General features: G+C 59.5%; 9 protein-coding genes across 9 annotated transcripts; 7 read left to right on the forward strand and 2 right to left on the reverse strand.

Moving 5' to 3' along the window:
- Positions 1–301: 301 nt before the first annotated feature.
- Positions 302–1,020, forward strand: SPRG_01951 (hypothetical protein). The gene has a single exon (XM_012340514.1). It carries the CDS (start codon positions 367–369, stop codon positions 910–912), a length of 546 nt encoding a protein of 181 aa, XP_012195904.1. The 5' UTR covers positions 302–366; the 3' UTR covers positions 913–1,020.
- A 793-nt stretch (positions 1,021–1,813) lies between these two features.
- On the forward strand, positions 1,814–2,915 carry SPRG_01952 (hypothetical protein). Its single transcript, XM_012340515.1, has 2 exons — positions 1,814–2,375; positions 2,425–2,915. Exons 1-2 carry the CDS (start codon positions 1,826–1,828, stop codon positions 2,859–2,861), a joined length of 987 nt encoding a protein of 328 aa, XP_012195905.1. The 5' UTR covers positions 1,814–1,825; the 3' UTR covers positions 2,862–2,915.
- On the reverse strand, positions 2,902–3,412 carry SPRG_01953 (hypothetical protein). The gene is made up of 2 exons (XM_012340516.1): positions 3,111–3,412; positions 2,902–3,058 (listed from the first exon to the last, which is right to left on the reverse strand). The coding sequence occupies exons 1-2, from the start codon at positions 3,382–3,384 to the stop codon at positions 2,937–2,939; spliced, it is 396 nt and encodes a 131-aa protein (XP_012195906.1). The 5' UTR covers positions 3,385–3,412; the 3' UTR covers positions 2,902–2,936.
- A 93-nt stretch (positions 3,413–3,505) lies between these two features.
- On the forward strand, positions 3,506–6,640 carry SPRG_01954 (hypothetical protein). The gene is made up of 3 exons (XM_012340517.1): positions 3,506–5,207; positions 5,256–5,413; positions 5,468–6,640. Exons 1-3 carry the CDS (start codon positions 3,552–3,554, stop codon positions 6,453–6,455), a joined length of 2,802 nt encoding a protein of 933 aa, XP_012195907.1. The 5' UTR covers positions 3,506–3,551; the 3' UTR covers positions 6,456–6,640.
- A 227-nt stretch (positions 6,641–6,867) lies between these two features.
- On the forward strand, positions 6,868–7,656 carry SPRG_01955 (hypothetical protein). Its single transcript, XM_012340518.1, has 2 exons — positions 6,868–7,188; positions 7,236–7,656. The coding sequence occupies exons 1-2, from the start codon at positions 6,898–6,900 to the stop codon at positions 7,566–7,568; spliced, it is 624 nt and encodes a 207-aa protein (XP_012195908.1). The 5' UTR covers positions 6,868–6,897; the 3' UTR covers positions 7,569–7,656.
- A 78-nt stretch (positions 7,657–7,734) lies between these two features.
- Positions 7,735–9,870, forward strand: SPRG_01956 (hypothetical protein; the record flags this gene model as incomplete). The annotated part of the gene is made up of 9 exons (XM_012340519.1): positions 7,735–7,895; positions 7,934–8,037; positions 8,090–8,342; positions 8,393–8,456; positions 8,512–8,698; positions 8,747–8,868; positions 8,912–9,129; positions 9,279–9,442; positions 9,495–9,870. 9 exons carry the CDS (start codon positions 7,735–7,737, stop codon positions 9,848–9,850), a joined length of 1,629 nt encoding a protein of 542 aa, XP_012195909.1. The 3' UTR covers positions 9,851–9,870.
- A 342-nt stretch (positions 9,871–10,212) lies between these two features.
- On the reverse strand, positions 10,213–12,224 carry SPRG_01957 (hypothetical protein; the record flags this gene model as incomplete). Its single annotated transcript, XM_012340520.1, has 9 exons — positions 10,213–10,312; positions 10,360–10,995; positions 11,042–11,202; positions 11,249–11,348; positions 11,400–11,526; positions 11,588–11,795; positions 11,841–11,890; positions 11,939–12,080; positions 12,141–12,224. The coding sequence occupies 9 exons, from the start codon at positions 12,222–12,224 to the stop codon at positions 10,213–10,215; spliced, it is 1,608 nt and encodes a 535-aa protein (XP_012195910.1).
- A 425-nt stretch (positions 12,225–12,649) lies between these two features.
- On the forward strand, positions 12,650–14,235 carry SPRG_01958 (hypothetical protein; the record flags this gene model as incomplete). The annotated part of the gene is made up of 3 exons (XM_012340521.1): positions 12,650–12,712; positions 12,765–12,886; positions 12,939–14,235. The coding sequence occupies 3 exons, from the start codon at positions 12,650–12,652 to the stop codon at positions 14,230–14,232; spliced, it is 1,479 nt and encodes a 492-aa protein (XP_012195911.1). The 3' UTR covers positions 14,233–14,235.
- A 419-nt stretch (positions 14,236–14,654) lies between these two features.
- On the forward strand, positions 14,655–16,903 carry SPRG_01959 (hypothetical protein). Its single transcript, XM_012340522.1, has 6 exons — positions 14,655–15,355; positions 15,403–15,521; positions 15,572–15,714; positions 15,767–15,935; positions 15,977–16,411; positions 16,453–16,903. Exons 1-6 carry the CDS (start codon positions 14,722–14,724, stop codon positions 16,834–16,836), a joined length of 1,884 nt encoding a protein of 627 aa, XP_012195912.1. The 5' UTR covers positions 14,655–14,721; the 3' UTR covers positions 16,837–16,903.
- The last annotated feature ends 2 nt before the right edge of the window (positions 16,904–16,905 follow it).

Genomic DNA, 16,905 nt, shown 5'->3' on the forward strand with positions numbered 1-16,905 from the left:
GCGCTCTAGTTGCATCAACACGAGCAAAACATCACTGTAGAGATACGATCGGTACACATAGGCAGCAGTGAGCTGCCTTACAGAGACGACATTGTACTCGTTGGATGAAGGACCGAGGAGCGCGATGATCACCAACTTCAAGGTGCTTCATGTGATCGAGGGACTGGAAAGAGAGTCCGTCGGGATGCAGAGCCTCAACAAAGAACTACACGCTATAAATATGATGTCGTCTTGGATTCGCTGTCGGATTGGCTCTTGAAGGGGCGTGAAACCCCTGCACTTCCACCTGTAACCTCATTCAGCAATCCAACGGTTCAACATTTGACGTTTGGAGCGGCAAAGAAGCGAAGACGACGACCACTTGACATGGACCCGACAACGAGCTCACCGACGCGCTGTGCGTACAAGTCGGGCAAATGCACGAATGCGCGCACGCGCAAGCTCAACGGCGGGCAACACTCGCTCTGTGCGCTCCACCGAGAAAAGCAGAACGCCCACCAGCGCAAGAGCGACCGTAAAGCGCGCCAGCGCAAGGCGATGCAGTTGGCTGCCGATCCGTTGTCGAGGTCATCGACATCGTTGATGCAACTGTTCACGTACACGCCCGAGGCGTCCGACGGCGGCCCATGCCACAACGTGCCCGTGGTAATGGGCGACCCGAATTGGACCAGCAACCTCGTGGACGAGAAGCATCAACACATTGATGATTGGTGTACGCGTCGTCATGACGCGATCGTGCCGACGAGCGCCGTAGCAGCCTACAGCGCGTACCCGGAGCCTCCAAACCAGGATACATGGTTGTCACCAGACGAGATCAAGCCGTGCGTACAGCCCGTGCGACTGCCATCAATACGCGATTTGCTGCACCCAGTGTATGCACGCAACTTGTTCCCATCTCATTCAGCAGCTTGATGCCCGCGTTCTTCAAGAGTACATGCGTCGTTCGGCTCTTGCTCAGAGGTTGCGGCCACTTACATGATCCGCTGTCGTTAATATCATGAACGGAATTCGTGTTGCTCATCGTGTTTTAGCACCAGGCTACGTAGTGTAGGGCAATGGGCCACAAGGAAAGCACGTTGGCCATGAAAACAATTAAGAGACTTGCCTGTTGGCAATGGATCTTCAACGATTCGGATCGGTAGGCTTGGTCTAAGTAAAATATAGAGAAAGGAGGTGGTTTTACAATGGCTGGGCCGAAGGGGCTCATTCCAAATTTGGTAGCCTGGTTTCCACCTGCCTTGCACGCTTTAACGCGCCGCAACGCTCTCTTGTCCTTTGTTTTGGCTGACGCCTCTGCAAGTGCCTTTTACAAGTCTCTAAACAATGGGGTGACAACATTGCATGACCTTGCAACCTCTGTGCTAGTACCGCGAAACCACCAGTCTCTGGATATGGACTGCGTACAATTGTATGTGGTATGAGATAACCAACACCCGACGTATTCTTCACCAATCAGCGACAACGGCGGTGGCATGTGCACGGTTGAGGTCCCGCAGCGTTGCAAATGGAGCCTAAAAATACCCTTTGTATGTAGTCAATAGAGTCCCGCGAACTTAAGCACCCCTTGGATGCCGGGCACATCCCCTCTCTATGAGCGTCTTCCATCCAAGTTGATTTCCATCATAGACATGCTTGGTGCGTCGATGGACCGATGACGGTGCGCGCGACGTTTCGGCTCCACCAATGACAGCGCGCCATTGCGATCCGCCGTTTCATTGGCCAGCTATTCTCTCCAACCTAAGATGTTGACCTCTTCTTGAGGGACTGTCTCTTGGTGCGTATTCGGATGCGCCGGTTACCGCACACTGGGATTTCGCCAAGTGCCATGGCGACTAAAATGGACGGCGGAGCGCGCCGGCAGATCCCGATCGTGTGCCCCGGGCACTCGCGGCCGCTCACGGAATTGCAGTACTGCCCGCACCCGACGCCGAACCCGGTGCCGGGCGACGCCGACGCGTCGCACTACCTCCTCATCTCTGGCTGCCACGACAAGCTGCCGATGCTGCGCTGCGGCAAGTCGGGCAACTGGATCGGGACCTTTGAAGGCCACAAGGGCGCTGTGTGGTCGGCCAAGCTCAACAACGACGGGACGCGCGCGATCACGGGCAGTGGCGACTTTAGCGCCAAGCTCTGGGACGCAGTGACCGGCGACAACCTGCGCACGTTTGACCACAAGCACATTGTCAAGAGCGTCGAGTTTATCAACGGCGGCGCATATGTGGCCACGGGCGGCCAAGAAAAGCTCCTCCGCGTCTTTGATCTGGCGGCGTCGACCAACGACCCGCTCTTCACGATGACGTGCGACGAGGGCATTCGCAAGATCGTCGAGATCCCGGGCCAGGCCGCGGTGACGGTGGCGACCGGCGACACGGCAGGTTTGTGCAGCGATGCAACATCACCTTTGTATCTCATGTGCAAGGATAGGCAACGTGGTGGTCTGGAACGTCGAGACGCAAACGCGCGTCGCGACCTTCGCCGTCGACACGGTCGGCGGCGTCATGGACATGGAGGCCTCGCGCGGTGGCCGCGTGCTCACGGTCGCGGCGGGCTCGCACGTGTCGTTCTTTGACACGACGTCATGGACGCTCCTCTTTGACGTGACGATGCCAATTACGTTCAATGCCGAAGGCGGTGCGTCGCTGCACCCGACGCTCGACCGCTTCGTCGCTGGCGGCTCGGACACGTGGGTCCGCGTCTTTGCGTGGGAAGCAGGAAAGGGCCACGAACTAGAGTGTCACAAGGGCCACCACGGCCCCGTGCGTTGTTTGCGGTACGCGCCGAACGGCGAGAGCTTCGCGACCGGCTCGGAGGACGGTACGATCCGCATCTGGCAGACAACGTCGGCCGTTCGCTTGGAGTAGTCGTTCGTCAATGTTAAACTCGATATGAAGAAGATGAAGATGAGGACAATGGTAGTATGTATTGTCGTCTCTCGCTTACGCCACTTGGCGCGCGTACCACTTGAGGATCTCGGTGTACTCGAGGTACCCCGTGTTGTTGGCGTCAAGCAGCGTCACGACCGCGTCGATCTCGGCGTCGTTCACATCCAGGTTCAGGTCTACGCAGAAAGCGTGCTTGGTACTACGCAGCGAGGCGCAGGCAGGTCGTACCTTGGATGGCGAACGTGCGCAGCTCGCGCGCCTCCATGCGCCCGTTCATGGCAACGTCGTACTGCTCAAAGAGCTGGCGGAAATTCTCGATCTCGGCGACCGAGAGCTTGCCGTTGAGCGCGTCGGCAGCTTTCTCCTGGAACCACGTAAGTGAGTACGCAATGATGTCGGCGGGCGACGCGCGGATGATGTCCTTCGTCCACTCCTTGAGGATCAGCGGTAGCTCGATGGGCACGGCGATCTGCTCGGCGCTGAAGATCCGATTCACGTCCATGCTGCTTGGATGAAACCAATAATTTGGTTGATCTTGGATGCAACGGCCGTGCACCCACTGTTTTATATTCTGTTTGGATATCCTAATTAGGACTTTCAGGTGGGAAGCACATGGAATTCCACCCATTGGTTCGGCTTCGGATCCGATTCACCTCATCATCTAGAGCGATGCAAGGACTGCGTGTGACGACGACCGCGCTCCGGCGGACCTTGGCGCTGCGCCGCCTCCAAGCGACGCCGCTGCTGCAGAGAACGTTTGCATGTGGAACATCGGGCGCAAAGGACAAGTCGGCAATGACACCCAAGAAGCCTCGGCCGGCCGACCAATACGTTAACCCGTCTGGCACTGCGTTCCACCACGATGCGCTCAAGGCCTTCTTGAGCCTGAACGATCCAAGCGCTGATGAAGTCAACGTGGCCAAAGACCAGATCGCCGATGCGCTCGATAGCTTGCGTCCGGACATGCTCGGCCCCGAAGCCACAGTCTTGTCGCTGGCAGCCGACAAGGTGGGCGACCCGGCGCTCGTTCTGCAGGTCTACCGCGCGCTTCGCCAGGCACGCGTCCAGCCGGCGCCGCTCGTCCTGGAAATCTCAGCCCGGTACTGCGCCTCGGCGTCGACCGATGCAAATGCGTGGAACACGGCGCTCGACATCATTGACGAGATGCACGACGCCGTGCATCTCATGGGGCCGTCCACCGACATTTACGAGCGCGCGATCGACACGTGCGCACAAGCCGGCAAGTGGATCGTGGCCCTGCGTCTCCTCAACGAAATGCGACGCTACAACCTCGAGCCGTCAGGCGATGCGCTGCGCTTAGCCGGCCAGTGTTGCATTGCAGCCAACGAGCTCACAGCGCTCGACAAGGTGCTGCAGATGCTCGCGGCCGACAAGGAGTACCTCGACGTCGACGAGGTGTACGGAAAGCTATTGTTGACGGCCGTCAATCAAGAGAACGCTGCCATTGCCCACCACGTCCTGCTGCACATGCACGAGTACAAGCAGCCGACGACCAGTCTCCGTGCGGTCTCGGCGTTCTGGCGGTCGCTCACACGCCCTTCGTCGCACGCGCCTCTACTCGAGCTCACACCGGCGCACCAAGTACAGGCGATCACGGCCTTTGCAGCCGACCAGCTTTGGATCGAGTTGCACCAGTGGCTTCCGGTCCTCGGTTTTCCCGACTACATGGGCGTCGACGCCTATGCCACATCGACGCACTACATGAAGATTGCATTCCATATCGCGTCGTACCTCAAGTCAAGTGGCGTCGTCATGGGCGCCACGTTCTACGATGCACTGCTTCAAGGCTGCGGCCGGCATCAAATGCTCTCCGAGGCCAAGGCGCTTTTGGCCGAGCACCCAAACGTCACCATCTCGTCCTACTACTTTGCCATCACGGCGTGCCAGGCGCATGCGCGGGACGCCGAAGCCCTCTTTGATGCGTACTCGGTAGCAGGCATCAACGCTACCGGCCGCCACATCAAGCACCAGCACACGCACGCCGACGTCTGCGACGCGCTCATTACGTGCTGGAGCAAGGCGCGCGAGTCGCGCAAGATCTTGGCGTTTGCAACCGAGCTACCGGCCGAGATGCTGCACCACGCGCGCACGATGGGCATGATCATGCAGGCCGCGCGGAGCGTCGAGGACTATGCGACCGTCATCGACATCTTTCAGCAAGCCAAGGTCCACGGTGTCAAGTGCTCAGCCCACATGTACGCCGACGCGATGCTTGCGTACGCACGCACCGAGCGCGGCCGCATTAGCATGCGCCTCTACGCCCACATGCAGCTGGAAGAGCCAATGCTGAGCGTCCACCCTGTTGTACGTTGCATGCCACGGTTGCGCAATCATCAAGCATACGTCGTCTAGGTCATCAATATGCTCTTCCAGTGCGCCAATGCCTCGCCCGATGATATGATGGACGTGGTTGTCGACGCCTTCTACAAGATGGACCGCGCAACCAGCACGACGCCGCTGCAGTCCCAGGGCGTCATGGCCCTCTACGACGTGTTGGCAAAGAGCAAAGCGTAGGCGACGACGACCTTGCATTGGGATCTCACGATGCGTTCGACATGTGGTAGACTGCCGGCCGCCAAGGTCGCGGCCATGCACGACGTGTGGCAAGTGGTGCTCGAATCGCCCGCTGTCTACACGGCGCGGGACGGCTCTCGCCCACCCAACATGCTCAACAAGGCGCTTCTGCTTGCGGTCAACGCATTCGACGTCGACGCCGCCGAAAACCTCGTCATCTCGGCCGAAGACGTGGGCATGCGCTTGTCGCCGGTCACGTGCCAGCTCATGATGCGGCTGTACAGCCAGGCCGAGGACTTGTCGCCCTCGGCGCTGCTCAAGGACAAGCCGGCGTACCCGGACCGCTTTGAGTTTTGGTGGCGCGCCTTCCAGGACCACAACGACGCAGTCATCAACGAACACACGCTCGGACCGCTCTTGCTGGCCCTCTTGCGAGGCATTCCGTTTCGCGCGATCGGCGGACGACGTCCGTTCACCGTCGACGATGCATGGACGCTCATGCAGACCCACGCGATTCCGCTCACGCGCCACAACGCCGAGTACTTGATGCGGATCTACGCGCTCGACGGCGGCGATGGCTGGGACGGCGCCTGCCGCGTCATGAACCTCATGCACGACAGCCATTTGCGCCACACGACCACGTCCCTCCAACACTTCGCACAGATGGCCCTCGCGACCGGGGACAGCGCGCGCCTCAACCAGCTCGTCGAGTTTCTCGATGCACAGGACGACGATGCGATCGACCTCTGGCACGCAGTCGCCGATGTCATTGCACAGGCCGACTTGCGGCTGCGCTTCTGGCAGGCGCACTACGACCGCTTCGCCTGTACGCTCCACGCGCGCACGCTCGCCCTCGGGCTGACCAAGTGCAATTCGGCCGCCGAGCTCCGCGACGCATGGCAGTGGCTTCAGCAGCGCGAGAACGCGCCGACGCTGCTGCTGCGCGCCGAACAGGCGTCTGCGCTACGGTCGCGCCTCGTCGCATGGGGCGAAGCGCCCGACGACGCCGTGTGGGCGTCGCTGCTCGCGCGCGTCTAGGCCGCATCAAGTCGAGTCGTTGCCATCGTCGTCCTGCCACCGAGCCATCATGGCGACGCATGGAGGCCACTGCATCCTCTTGCGTCCTCGTCGTCGTCGTCCTCGTTCCAGCATCGGCAATGCGATCCAAAGGTCAAGTTGGCAACTCTTGGGCCGGCGATAATACAATGCAAACATTTAATTCGATATACAAATCACAAGCGTCGCGGCACGAAATACAAACCACGGCGGTCCGTTTGTAGAGACCGGGACGGCCATCGGTCTTTTAACATATCCTCTTAAAATGCATGCAAAGAAGAATCTAGTTCGTATGGATTTCTTGCTCTTTGAAACCTTTTACAATGCATATCCTGTATATATGCATACTCGCGAACGCCAGCGCCGTCACCGACCACGCTCGGAGCCATTTTCACTTGAGCGTTCCCGGCGGTACTCGAGCAGTATGGACGAGATGGGCATTGACCGCAAGATCGTCATCCTCGGGTGCACGGACACGGGCAAGACATCGCTGACAATCCGGTACTGCCACAACAACTTTGCGACGCCGACGGCCGCGACCATCGGCGCGTCCTTCCTCCAGAAGCGCATCCTCGTCGACAAGCAGAAAATGACGCTGCAGATTTGGGACACGGCCGGCCAAGAGCGCTTCAAGTCGATGGCCTCCATGTACTACCGCAACGCCAAGGCCGCGATCCTCGTCTTTGACGTGACCAAGCAAGACACGTTCGATAAGGTGCTTGGCGCCTGGCGAAACGAGGCCATTACCATGGATCGATGTAGGTCAAGGAGTGGCTGAGCGAGCTGCGAAAACACGTCGACAATGACATTGTGCTGGCGCTCGTCGGCAACAAGTGCGACCTCCCGACCGACTTTAACTTTGGCCTCGCCGAGGCGTACGCGAAGGAGATTGGTGCGACGGCCCACCGCACGAGCGCGCAGTCGGGCCACGGCGTGACCGAGATGTTTGAGACGGTCTCGCGCGGCCTCTTGGCGCAGTACTTGGACAATGAGCAGAAGGCGTCGACGCCCCAAGCGCGGACAGACCCGCTCGATAAGATCAGCGTCGTGCCACCGCCGCCGAAACCCAAGCAGCGGTCGTGTCCGGGCTGCTAGACGACGACACGAGAAGCAAGTAGATATTTGGACCCGCGCTATAAAAGATATATAAGCGGCGACACCGCCATGGTACCGTATACCCCACCGCATCCTTTCGTCTTCATCCTGGCCTGCTGCGACCGCTCGCCGCATGAAACCTTCGAAACGACCATCCATCGCCATCATGGCCGAGGACGGTCGACGCCAAGTGCTACTTAACGGCTTGGTATTTGCATCGACCTTTGACGCTGGCAATCTCCAGAGCGTCGTCTACGATGCGGCCAGGAGCGAGTACGTGGTGACGGCGGCGCCGGACCCGGCCCCGACGCCATCGCCGACGACATGGTTTACTTTTCGATCGCCAACCTCGCACCACGGCAAAGCATTGCATTGCGCGTGCGTAACCTCGTGCGTCATGTGGCCTTGTACGACCAAGACATGCGCCCGGTCACGCGCGCCTTGCCTTCGCAGCGCAAGTGGGAGCGGCGTACGTCCTCTGTGCACAAGCTGGCATCCTGACAATGGTCGACCATGCCTAGTGCACACGAGCGTGGGCATGACGCCGTCGGACCCCGACTTTTCCATCACATTTGGCCTCTCGGCGCCGACGGCCGGCGACGTGGTCTACGTCGCATTCACATACCCGTACGCGTACGCAGATCTGCAGCGGTCACTGCGCCGCCTCGACGCCGACATGGCTGCGCGCGACGATCTCTACTACTGCCGCGAGACGCTTGTGACGTCATTGGACGGCCGCAACGTCGACCTGCTCACGCTCTCGTCCCGCCGCCAGTACGACAGTCGAGACTTGGATGGGTCGACATACTAATGGCGCCGAGTAGTCTGGTCGATGCCCGCGAGCCGAGCGTGCCAGACCTCTTTCCAGATCATGATGCCATCTCGGCGGTACGAAGAGAGGAGGACGATGATGCAATCTCTCATGTCGAGGAATCGGGGGTAGCCACGACCGAGAAGGTTTCAAAACAAGCGCGTGGTGGTGCTCACGGCGCGCGTACACCCGGCCGAGACGCCGTCGAGTTATGTCGTCGACGGCGTCCTCGCCTTTCTCTGCAAGCGCGACGACCCGCGCGTTGCCGCCTTGCTCGACGCCTTCGTCTTCAAGATCATCCCGATGCTCAACCCCGACGGTACTATGCGTCTCGACGGGGATGCGAACGAGCGGACGCGCGTGGTAGGCGTCGCGCGCGGCTACTACCGGCACGACACACTCGGGCAAAACCTCAACCGGTTCTACGATGCGCCGTCGCTCGAGGCCCAGCCCACGATCTATGGTGTGCGCCACTGGTTCCTATCACTCGTACGCTCCTCTCTCTGGCTGCAATGCCGCAATCGCAGACTAGTGCGATTCCGAGGCAGCCCCGAGCGTGTACATTGACCTGCACGCGCACGCGGCGAAGCGCGGGTGCTTTATTTACGGCAACCGCCTCGAGACCATCGACGCGCAGGTCGCGACGCAGCTCTTCCCCAAGCTCGTCGGACTCAATTCGACTCACTTCGAGTACGACCAGTGCACCTTCACGGCCGAAAATATGGTCATGGTCGAGAAGCGCGACGGCGGGTACGGTGTCGACTTCAAAACATCTATCTATCTATCTATCTATCTATCTATCTATCTATCTATCTATCTATCTATCTATCTATCTATCTATCTATCTATCTATCTATCTATCTATCTATCTATCGATCTATCGATCTATCGGTGCGTAGGCTTTCCAAGCAAGGGTGCGCCCGCGTCGCCTTGTACAACGCGACAAAGGCCATGCACCCGAGTTTGCACTTTTACACGCTCGAGTGCAACTACAACAGCGGGCGCAAACCGGGGCGCGTGCCGCCGACGGGGGCCTGGGCGCCCCGCGGCATCAAAGCGTCTGGTACGGATCTCTCGATGCGTCAAGTTGATCACTGTCTGATGAAGACCTTCAGGTCCTTTGAGCCCTGACGTCGCGACCCGGTCGTATTTACCGAAATACACGCCGGCTGCATGGGCAGATGTCGGAAAGGGTCTCATGCTCGGTCTCTTGGACCTCTACAGTCTCAATCCATGTTCGCGCCTCCCACAGTCCTCATGGCGGACGCTGGCTGGCGTCGTGCAGGAAACCCGACGACAAGTAGCTCCGACGTTCATCAAGACACCGGCCTCGGCGTCATCGGTGGTCGAGAAGCGTAAAGGCAGCAGCAATCAAGACGAGACCTCCACCCAAGTCCGCTCCATCAAGTCGGCACCGGGCGCCGTCCGCCTCCAAAAACCACTGTTGCGGCTTCAATCTACGTCCAAGTAGAAGCGATGGGTCGAATGTGCTCCAAAAGACGACTCAAAGACGCCCAACGGCGTGCGAATTGCACTTGTAAATACCAGTCGTCGTTCATAATTATGATGATGTTGGCGCAGGAGATGACGATGTCTGCCGCAGGAGCAGTCGCTTTTCCTTCCTACACCATATTCCCACGGATCTCTACACGATATGACGTCGCTCCGAGAACGTACCAAATGACAAAGTCGGACGCGGCGCTCGCCAGCAGCTGATCTTTGGCTTTTTGGATATAACTCATTTCGGCCTTGGCGACGCCGAGCGCGTCAAACGATGTGCGGTACGCCTAGACGCCAATGGGTTGCTTGCTCCGACTTGGATACGAATGACTACTAGTACTTTTTGGCAAGCTGGAGCGCTTGGACGAGCCGTGTTCGGTCCTCGTCCGCGTCATCGGTCTCACTTAGCGCCTTGGTCACAGCGTCGATTTCACTAGGCACATGCATATATTGTCTTCTTTTCGCCAGACAATTGTGTACCTCTTAGCGACATTGACGTCGTTGGCGCACTGCACAACGCGTTTTTTGGCCTTGCGAAAGTTTTGCTTGGCGTCGTCCAGCTGCGTCTGCATGAGCGCAGCGTACTCGCGCTGGAGATCGTCGTCCGACAAGGGCGCTGGCTCCGTATCGTGTCGGTCGAGCGGCACGTCGTCGTCGTCGTCGTCTTGCGGCTCGTCGGGCGGCGCAATGGTGAGAGGCTGCTTTGTCTCGACAGCACTTGTGGCCAGCGCCACCTCGCGAAAGAGACGCAGCATGGCCCGTATCTGGACCACGTTGATGATGGGCAGCTCCAGCGAGGCATCTGCGACATAGGCGTGGATCGCAGTCTTCATTTCGGCCTCGGTCTCGGGTGGGATGGCGGCGTCGTACGACACGTGGCTCCGACCGGCCAGTGTATCGTGCAGCGCGAGCTCGGTCTTGAGCCGTTTGATTTCGTCGACATACTTCTTCACTGACGCACTCGATGAGTCGGCGCTGTTGACGACCGCCGACGTCTTGACGCGCATCATGCGCGTGGCAAACTTGAGCGTCGCGATCGTTTGGTCGTTCTGGGACTCGTCGGGCCAGACGCAGGCCACAAGAAGGGTGCGACAGTTGCCTCCGAGCGAGTCTTTTCTATATCGGATCGCGTTGGAAACGGGACAATGTATCAAGTTGATACAAGAGGTTGGTGAGCGTGGTTTGGCGGTACGGAATGTGCTCGCGCTTCTGATCGCCCAGCGCAATAACCACTTGTTCCAGAAACGTCAGTGACTTGTTGATATGCATCGTCTCCTTGAGCATCGTGCCCGTGACTTGGGTCTTCTTCATGCGCTCCGAGCCCTACAAGATAATGTAGTAACTAGAGCAAGGTGCACGGTAGACGCACGGCGAGATCCACGAGGTTGAGTTTGCTCACGACCAAGGGGCTCTTGGCGCTCTCATCGGCGCTGCGCTTCTCAATGTGCAAGCTAAAGATGCAATGCGACCTAATAGACACTCGCCGTTTGAATCCCATCGACATGCACAAGCCGTCGCACCGCGTTGACGCGTTGTTGAGGCAGTGCTCTGCGATCGTGCGGTTCGTGTCGCCTTGAAAAAGCAAGTCCAAGGCCGCCTCTTCCGTCTCGACGAGCGGCTTGGAGAGGCCTTTGACAAACGTCTGGCCTAGAAGCATATATCATGGAGACGTGAGTGGTGCAAAAATATAAAGACACTGCCCGGCTACCTTTGTCGTTTTCTTGAACGACCAAGTCGCGCGCCTGGTTCTCGCCGTCGTTAAAGTCGAGGAGGTCGTAGAGCTGTTCGTTGTATATCTCAATGTACGAGACGCGCACGCTGTAGGTAAAGTCTCTCGCCGCCTTGATGGCCGCGAAAAGGAGCGCAATCGACCGCGCGCAGATGCCTCGGTCCGCAAAGCTTGTTTTGCCGCCGCTCTAGACCCTTCTGAGACGACGACGTCTTCGTGCCGTCGTACGTACCATGGTAAAGGTCTTGCCAGCGCCGGTTTGACCGTACGCCATGACCGTACCTACACAACATGCTCGGAATACTAGGATGCATATCATGGGAAGAGCACCGTTGTAGCCGTGCAGGACGCTTTCGGTCGCTTCTCGCGCCGCCCGCTCAAACACTTGCTCTTGGCTCACGGTACTCGCGAGCACGTCGTCGAACTTGAAGCACGTGCCGTGGCCATTCGCATCGTGGAGCACGCTGATCGTCTATACAGTATGTTGATGCAGGAGGACTCGTGACAACCCGCGCACGAAACAAGAAAGCACCTTGTCGGCCTCGCTGACGAGAATGCCAGCGTGGTCCTTGGACGCAGGCCGCACCCGGATGCACACCTTGACGCGCTTGTGCATCTTGTCCGCCGCGTAACCCGACGTTTCAACACGTAACGCTCCCTCCTCTCGCGGCGACGTTGACGTCTGATGAGTTGTAGGAAGCTTCGTTGTAGACTAGAATCGCACAAGCCGTCAAGGCTGTGTGTTCGGGCGATGGCTCTCTTTATTCAAGTCAACGGCGGTGGCCAGAGCTACAACTAGTTCCGCTAAGATGGCCATTGCTTCGACAGTATTGATAGAAGCAGTGCAGCAAATGAGTAAGAACTCTTTTGTGCAGAAAGTTGGTGCGCTATGGGGGTGGCATTAAAGACCTTCTTAACTAATCGACCGACGACACAAGTGTAGCCGGCTTGACCTTGGCGGCAACATGGTCGTGCAGCGACTTGAGTTGCTGCGTTCTGATTGGTCGATTTGTTGCCGCAACATTATTGGCACCAAGCAACATGCTCCGACGCCTCTCGACCGACGCGCGCCGGAAGCTCAAGGCGCGGCAGCTCGTCGATGTGGTGAGCGCTTTGCACGTAGGTAGTAGATACGATGCGACGATGGAGATATTAGACGATCGAGTCGCTCGACATTCACGGGCTCGGCGTCGGAAAGGACGCGGCAACCGGCCTCCTCTGCGCGGTCAACGGCGCGATTCCAGGCCAGCACATCAAGGGCCGCGTGCTCCAAGACAGGTAGATGCATTCTCAGTGCTTGCATGATCTCTGTATCGCTGATATTGATTAGCGTTGTGCCAGCACGTGTGGCGCAGATGGAGCTGGTCGCCGAGAGCCCCGACTTTGTCCCGCCAGTTTGCCCCGTGTTCGACAACTGTGGCGGCTGCAAAACTCAGCACTACCCATACGTCAAGCAGGTGGCTGCTAAGCACGCCGCGATTCAAGCCACGTTGGGTCGGTCGGACGTCGCGCCCATGGCCAGCGCCACCGCAGCCTTTGGCTACCGCAACAAGATGGAGTTTACGTACAGCGCAGGTCGCTGGCTCACACTGCTGGACACCGTCCAAGATACGCACCAAGCGACGCTGGGCCTCTTTCCCAAGTCGAAAGGAACGCGGCGCTGGGACGGCCGCGTCGTGGCGATCGACCATTGCGCGCTACAGTCGGAGGTTGGGAACCGCCTCGTGGCGACGCTCTGGCGCGTCTGCAGCGCGCTGCCAGCGTACGATTTCCTCAAACACACGGGGTTCCTGCGCCATCTCGTTGTGCGCGTCGGGTCGACACTGGGCGGTGACACGGAGGTGCTCCTCGGTCTCGGCACGGCCACGATCGACGACGCCACGGCGCCGGCCGTCGCAGCCGTCGTCGACGCGCTTCTCGCGACCGCCGACGATGCGTCGGTCGTTGTTTCGGTCGTTCAATACATGGACGACGAGATGGTGCGTCGGTTCCGCAAGAGCCACGATGGGCAGCGACCGCAGGAAACGCTCCGCCTCCTGCACGGCCGGTCGTACATGAAGGACACGATTCTCAACAAGGAGTTTCGCGTCTCGCTCCAGTCGTTCTTCCAGCCCAACACGGCCATGGCGTCCGTGCTCTACGCGTACGTGGCAGCGGCGCTTCAAGCCCGCGCAACGCCGCCGGTGGTCTGGGACCTCTTTTGCGGCGTCGGCTCGATCGGGATTTGCGTCGCCGACCACTGCGCCCACGTGGTCGGCATTGACATCGTACCCGACGCCATCGTCGACGCCCGCGCCAACGCCGAGGACAATGGCGTCGCCAACAAGATGTCCTTTCTCTGCCGCGACGTCCTCGCCGATGGTATTCCCGACGGCCTCCCGCACCCGGACGTGGTCATCGTCGACCCGCCGCGCGCCGGCCTCAACTCCGAGCTCATCTCGTTCTTGACGTCAACCGTGTCACCGGACGAGATCCTCTATGTGTCGTGCAACGTCGTGAGCCAGGCGCGCGACCTTGAGAAGCTCACGGCGGCCGGCTACAGCGCCGTGTCGATCCAGCCCGTCGACATGCTGCCGCACACACCCCACGTCGAAAACATCGTTGTCTTGCGGAAAGCTAATTGAGCCTTCGAATTTTGCTTCGAAATTTACGTGAGAATTCATTTCTCACGTGTACAAGTCGACCATCAAAACGTCCCGAGCCGCCGCGAAGTCGGATTGGACCTTGATGGGAAAATGAGGCGTCTTAACTCAACCATCGCAACGACGCGCCCTTGCCTTTTGCAGCGTAGTGAGCTGGTCTGTGACTGCCTGTGAAAAGCCAGGTCGCGACAGCAAACATTATTATCTGCTACAAGTACTGTAGTGCCTAGAGACTGCTATCGTCAAGGGTTGACCCTTGTATCGAGCTTATCTATCCACTCTAGACAAGCCCTGAGAGCTTGCCTTATTGGATTTGGGGAGCGTACTGAGAGTCAACGTTATCTTCACGGCGTGCGTGATTATACTCGTTGAAAAACACACGGTGTAAAATCACACGGTGAAAATCCCGATCCTTCGGGAAACGCTTTGCGTGGAAGTCAGACGTCGTCGTCGTCGTCATTCCCATTGTACATGCGCCCGACGCACCTCCGACGCAGCATGGCATCGATCTCGGACCCGTTGATTAAGCTCCACCTCTCGCTCGAGCACACGGCGGCGCGCGACGGCAGCGGCTTCCGCGTCGAGCGCGACGAGAGCGTCGACCCGCGCAAGCCGCGGGCCAAGGTGCTTGGTGCGTCGTTCACCAAGGCCATTTGCACGCCGCTGCCGCAGCCCAAGCTCGTGTGCATTGCGCCCAGCGCGCTCCAGCTACTGCAGCCAGCAACCGCACCGGCGATCGCCAAGCTCAGCGACGACGAGACGTCATCGTGGCTGCACCTCATCGCTGGCACGGGGCCGCTCGAAGGTCTCGCGCACTGTTACGCGGGGCATCAGTTTGGCCACTTTTCCGGCCAGCTCGGCGACGGCGCCGCAATTCTTCTCGGCGGCGTGCCCGGCTACGAGGCGCAGCTCAAAGGCGCGGGGCTGACAAATTTTTCGCGCACGGCCGACGGGCGCAAGGTGCTGCGCTCGACGCTGCGCGAGTTCTTGGCCAGCGAGCACATGCACGCGCTGGGGATTCCAACGACGCGCGCGGGCGGCGTCGCGGTGTCGACGACCGAAACGGTCCTCCGCGATAGGTTCTACGACGGCAACGCCAGCCAAGGTAGCCAGAACACCCCGCTTGCGCTCTTCTCAATGTGTGCCTCATAGAGCCTGTCGCGACGGTCTTGCGCATCGCCGAGACGTTCATTCGGTTTGGCTCGTTCGAGCTCTTCAAGCCCGTGGACGCGACAACAGGGCGGAGCGGTCCAAGCGCCGACCTGCCCACGGTAACCAGCATATTCCTCTGCGCCTTTTAGATCCTCATCGACCCAAATAGGACGCCAAAGAGGCCACGCTGCGCGCCATGGTGTCGTTCGTCGCCGAAACGTACTACAAGTTGCCCCGCGACATGCCGTTTGAAGACAAGACGCAAGCGTTTCTGCAAGCACTCTGCGAGCGCACGGCGCGGCTTGTCGCCAAGTACGACTTCTTACGCTCCTCTTGTGTACGGCAAGACTAAGAAGCGACGCAGGTGGCAAGCGGTTGGGTTTTGCCATGGCGTGCTCAACACGGACAACATGAGCATCGTCGGGGACACGCTCGACTATGGCCCGTACGGCTTCATGGAGCACTTTGACCCGCAGCACATTTGCAACACGTCCGACTCGTCCGGTCGGTACGCGTACGCCGAGCAGCCCGAGGTAGCGATTCCCACCCTGACGGCGCGTCACGCTCGCGCTAGATCTGCAAATGGAACGTGCACAATCTGGTCTCGCAGCTGACGCCGCTGCTGCCGCCGCCGATGCTGGACGCACTCCACGCGCTCGTCGAATCGACGTTTGACGAGGTTTACGCCGCCGAGTTCTCTGCTCTCGTGCACGCCAAGCTCGGGCTCGTGGCCGACGATATGTCGAATGACGTCCTTGCCGCGTGGTGGTCGACTCTGACGGAGACGCGCGCCGACTTTACTTGCGCCTTCCGGGCTCTCTCGCAGCTGCGCACGAGCGACGCCGCAACGAGTGACGACGTGGTCGAAGCCCTCGCTAGCGTTTCGCACACGCTGGCACAAACCAAGGCCGCGCGCGCACCGAGTGTGTCGCCGGCGCAGCTCGTGCATCTGCGCGACCTCCTCGAGAAGAGCCCCGCGCGTGCGGCCCAGTACGGCATCAACGCCGAGGTTTTTCAACGTCTTATGCAATCGCATCACGGTGTATCTAGGTGCTCGCCAAGCTCCAAGAGGACATTACCGCCTACTCGGCCCTGCTGACGAGCGACTGGACAGACGCCTCGTTCCGTGACGCGCAGGCTGCCAAGTGGCGTGCGTGGGTTGACGCGTATGCTGCGCTGCTCGTGCGCCAAGACGCTGCGTCGGACGAGGACCGGCACGAGGCTATGAACGCCGTGAACCCCAAGTTTACGCTGCGCAACCACGTGGCGCAGGCGGCGATCGAGGCGGCCGAGCGCGGCGACGACGCCTCGGTGCAGCACATTCTGCACCTGCTGCTGCACCCGTTTGAGGACGGTCTCTCGTGCGACAGCGCGCTCTATGCGACGCCGTTGGATCCGAGCGCGCCACCGCTCATGGTGTCGTGCTCGTCGTAGCTTGTAGCGAGGACGTTATTGATGCCCTTGCGTCTTTTGTATCTTACTATTCTTTGGCACGAACGCGTA

The sequence above is a fragment of the Saprolegnia parasitica genome (assembly GCF_000151545.1).
Source record: "Saprolegnia parasitica CBS 223.65 unplaced genomic scaffold supercont2.5, whole genome shotgun sequence".
NCBI classification, from domain to species: domain Eukaryota; phylum Oomycota; class Saprolegniomycetes; order Saprolegniales; family Saprolegniaceae; genus Saprolegnia; species Saprolegnia parasitica.

What these genes read in the sequence shown, in the direction of transcription:
- SPRG_01951 (XM_012340514.1), top strand. Translation starts at nt 367, where the DNA reads ATGGACCCGACAACGAGCTCACCGACGCGCTGTGCGTACAAGTCGGGC.
- SPRG_01952 (XM_012340515.1), top strand. Translation starts at nt 1,826, where the DNA reads ATGGCGACTAAAATGGACGGCGGAGCGCGCCGGCAGATCCCGATCGTG. An exon ending in GGCGACCGGCGACACGGCAG is followed by an intron (nt 2,376 to 2,424) that starts GTTTGTGCAGCG and finishes GTGCAAGGATAG; the next exon opens with GCAACGTGGTGGTCTGGAAC.
- SPRG_01953 (XM_012340516.1), bottom strand. Translation starts at nt 3,384, where the DNA reads ATGGACGTGAATCGGATCTTCAGCGCCGAGCAGATCGCCGTGCCCATC. An exon ending in GCGCACGTTCGCCATCCAAG is followed by an intron (nt 3,059 to 3,110) that starts GTACGACCTGCC and finishes CTTTCTGCGTAG; the next exon opens with ACCTGAACCTGGATGTGAAC.
- SPRG_01954 (XM_012340517.1), top strand. Translation starts at nt 3,552, where the DNA reads ATGCAAGGACTGCGTGTGACGACGACCGCGCTCCGGCGGACCTTGGCG. An exon ending in TGCTGAGCGTCCACCCTGTT is followed by an intron (nt 5,208 to 5,255) that starts GTACGTTGCATG and finishes TACGTCGTCTAG; the next exon opens with GTCATCAATATGCTCTTCCA. An exon ending in GTGTTGGCAAAGAGCAAAGC is followed by an intron (nt 5,414 to 5,467) that starts GTAGGCGACGAC and finishes GACATGTGGTAG; the next exon opens with ACTGCCGGCCGCCAAGGTCG.
- SPRG_01955 (XM_012340518.1), top strand. Translation starts at nt 6,898, where the DNA reads ATGGACGAGATGGGCATTGACCGCAAGATCGTCATCCTCGGGTGCACG. An exon ending in AGCAAGACACGTTCGATAAG is followed by an intron (nt 7,189 to 7,235) that starts GTGCTTGGCGCC and finishes GGATCGATGTAG; the next exon opens with GTCAAGGAGTGGCTGAGCGA.
- SPRG_01959 (XM_012340522.1), top strand. Translation starts at nt 14,722, where the DNA reads ATGCGCCCGACGCACCTCCGACGCAGCATGGCATCGATCTCGGACCCG. An exon ending in ACGGCGCGGCTTGTCGCCAA is followed by an intron (nt 15,715 to 15,766) that starts GTACGACTTCTT and finishes GAAGCGACGCAG; the next exon opens with GTGGCAAGCGGTTGGGTTTT. An exon ending in CGTACGCCGAGCAGCCCGAG is followed by an intron (nt 15,936 to 15,976) that starts GTAGCGATTCCC and finishes CGCTCGCGCTAG; the next exon opens with ATCTGCAAATGGAACGTGCA.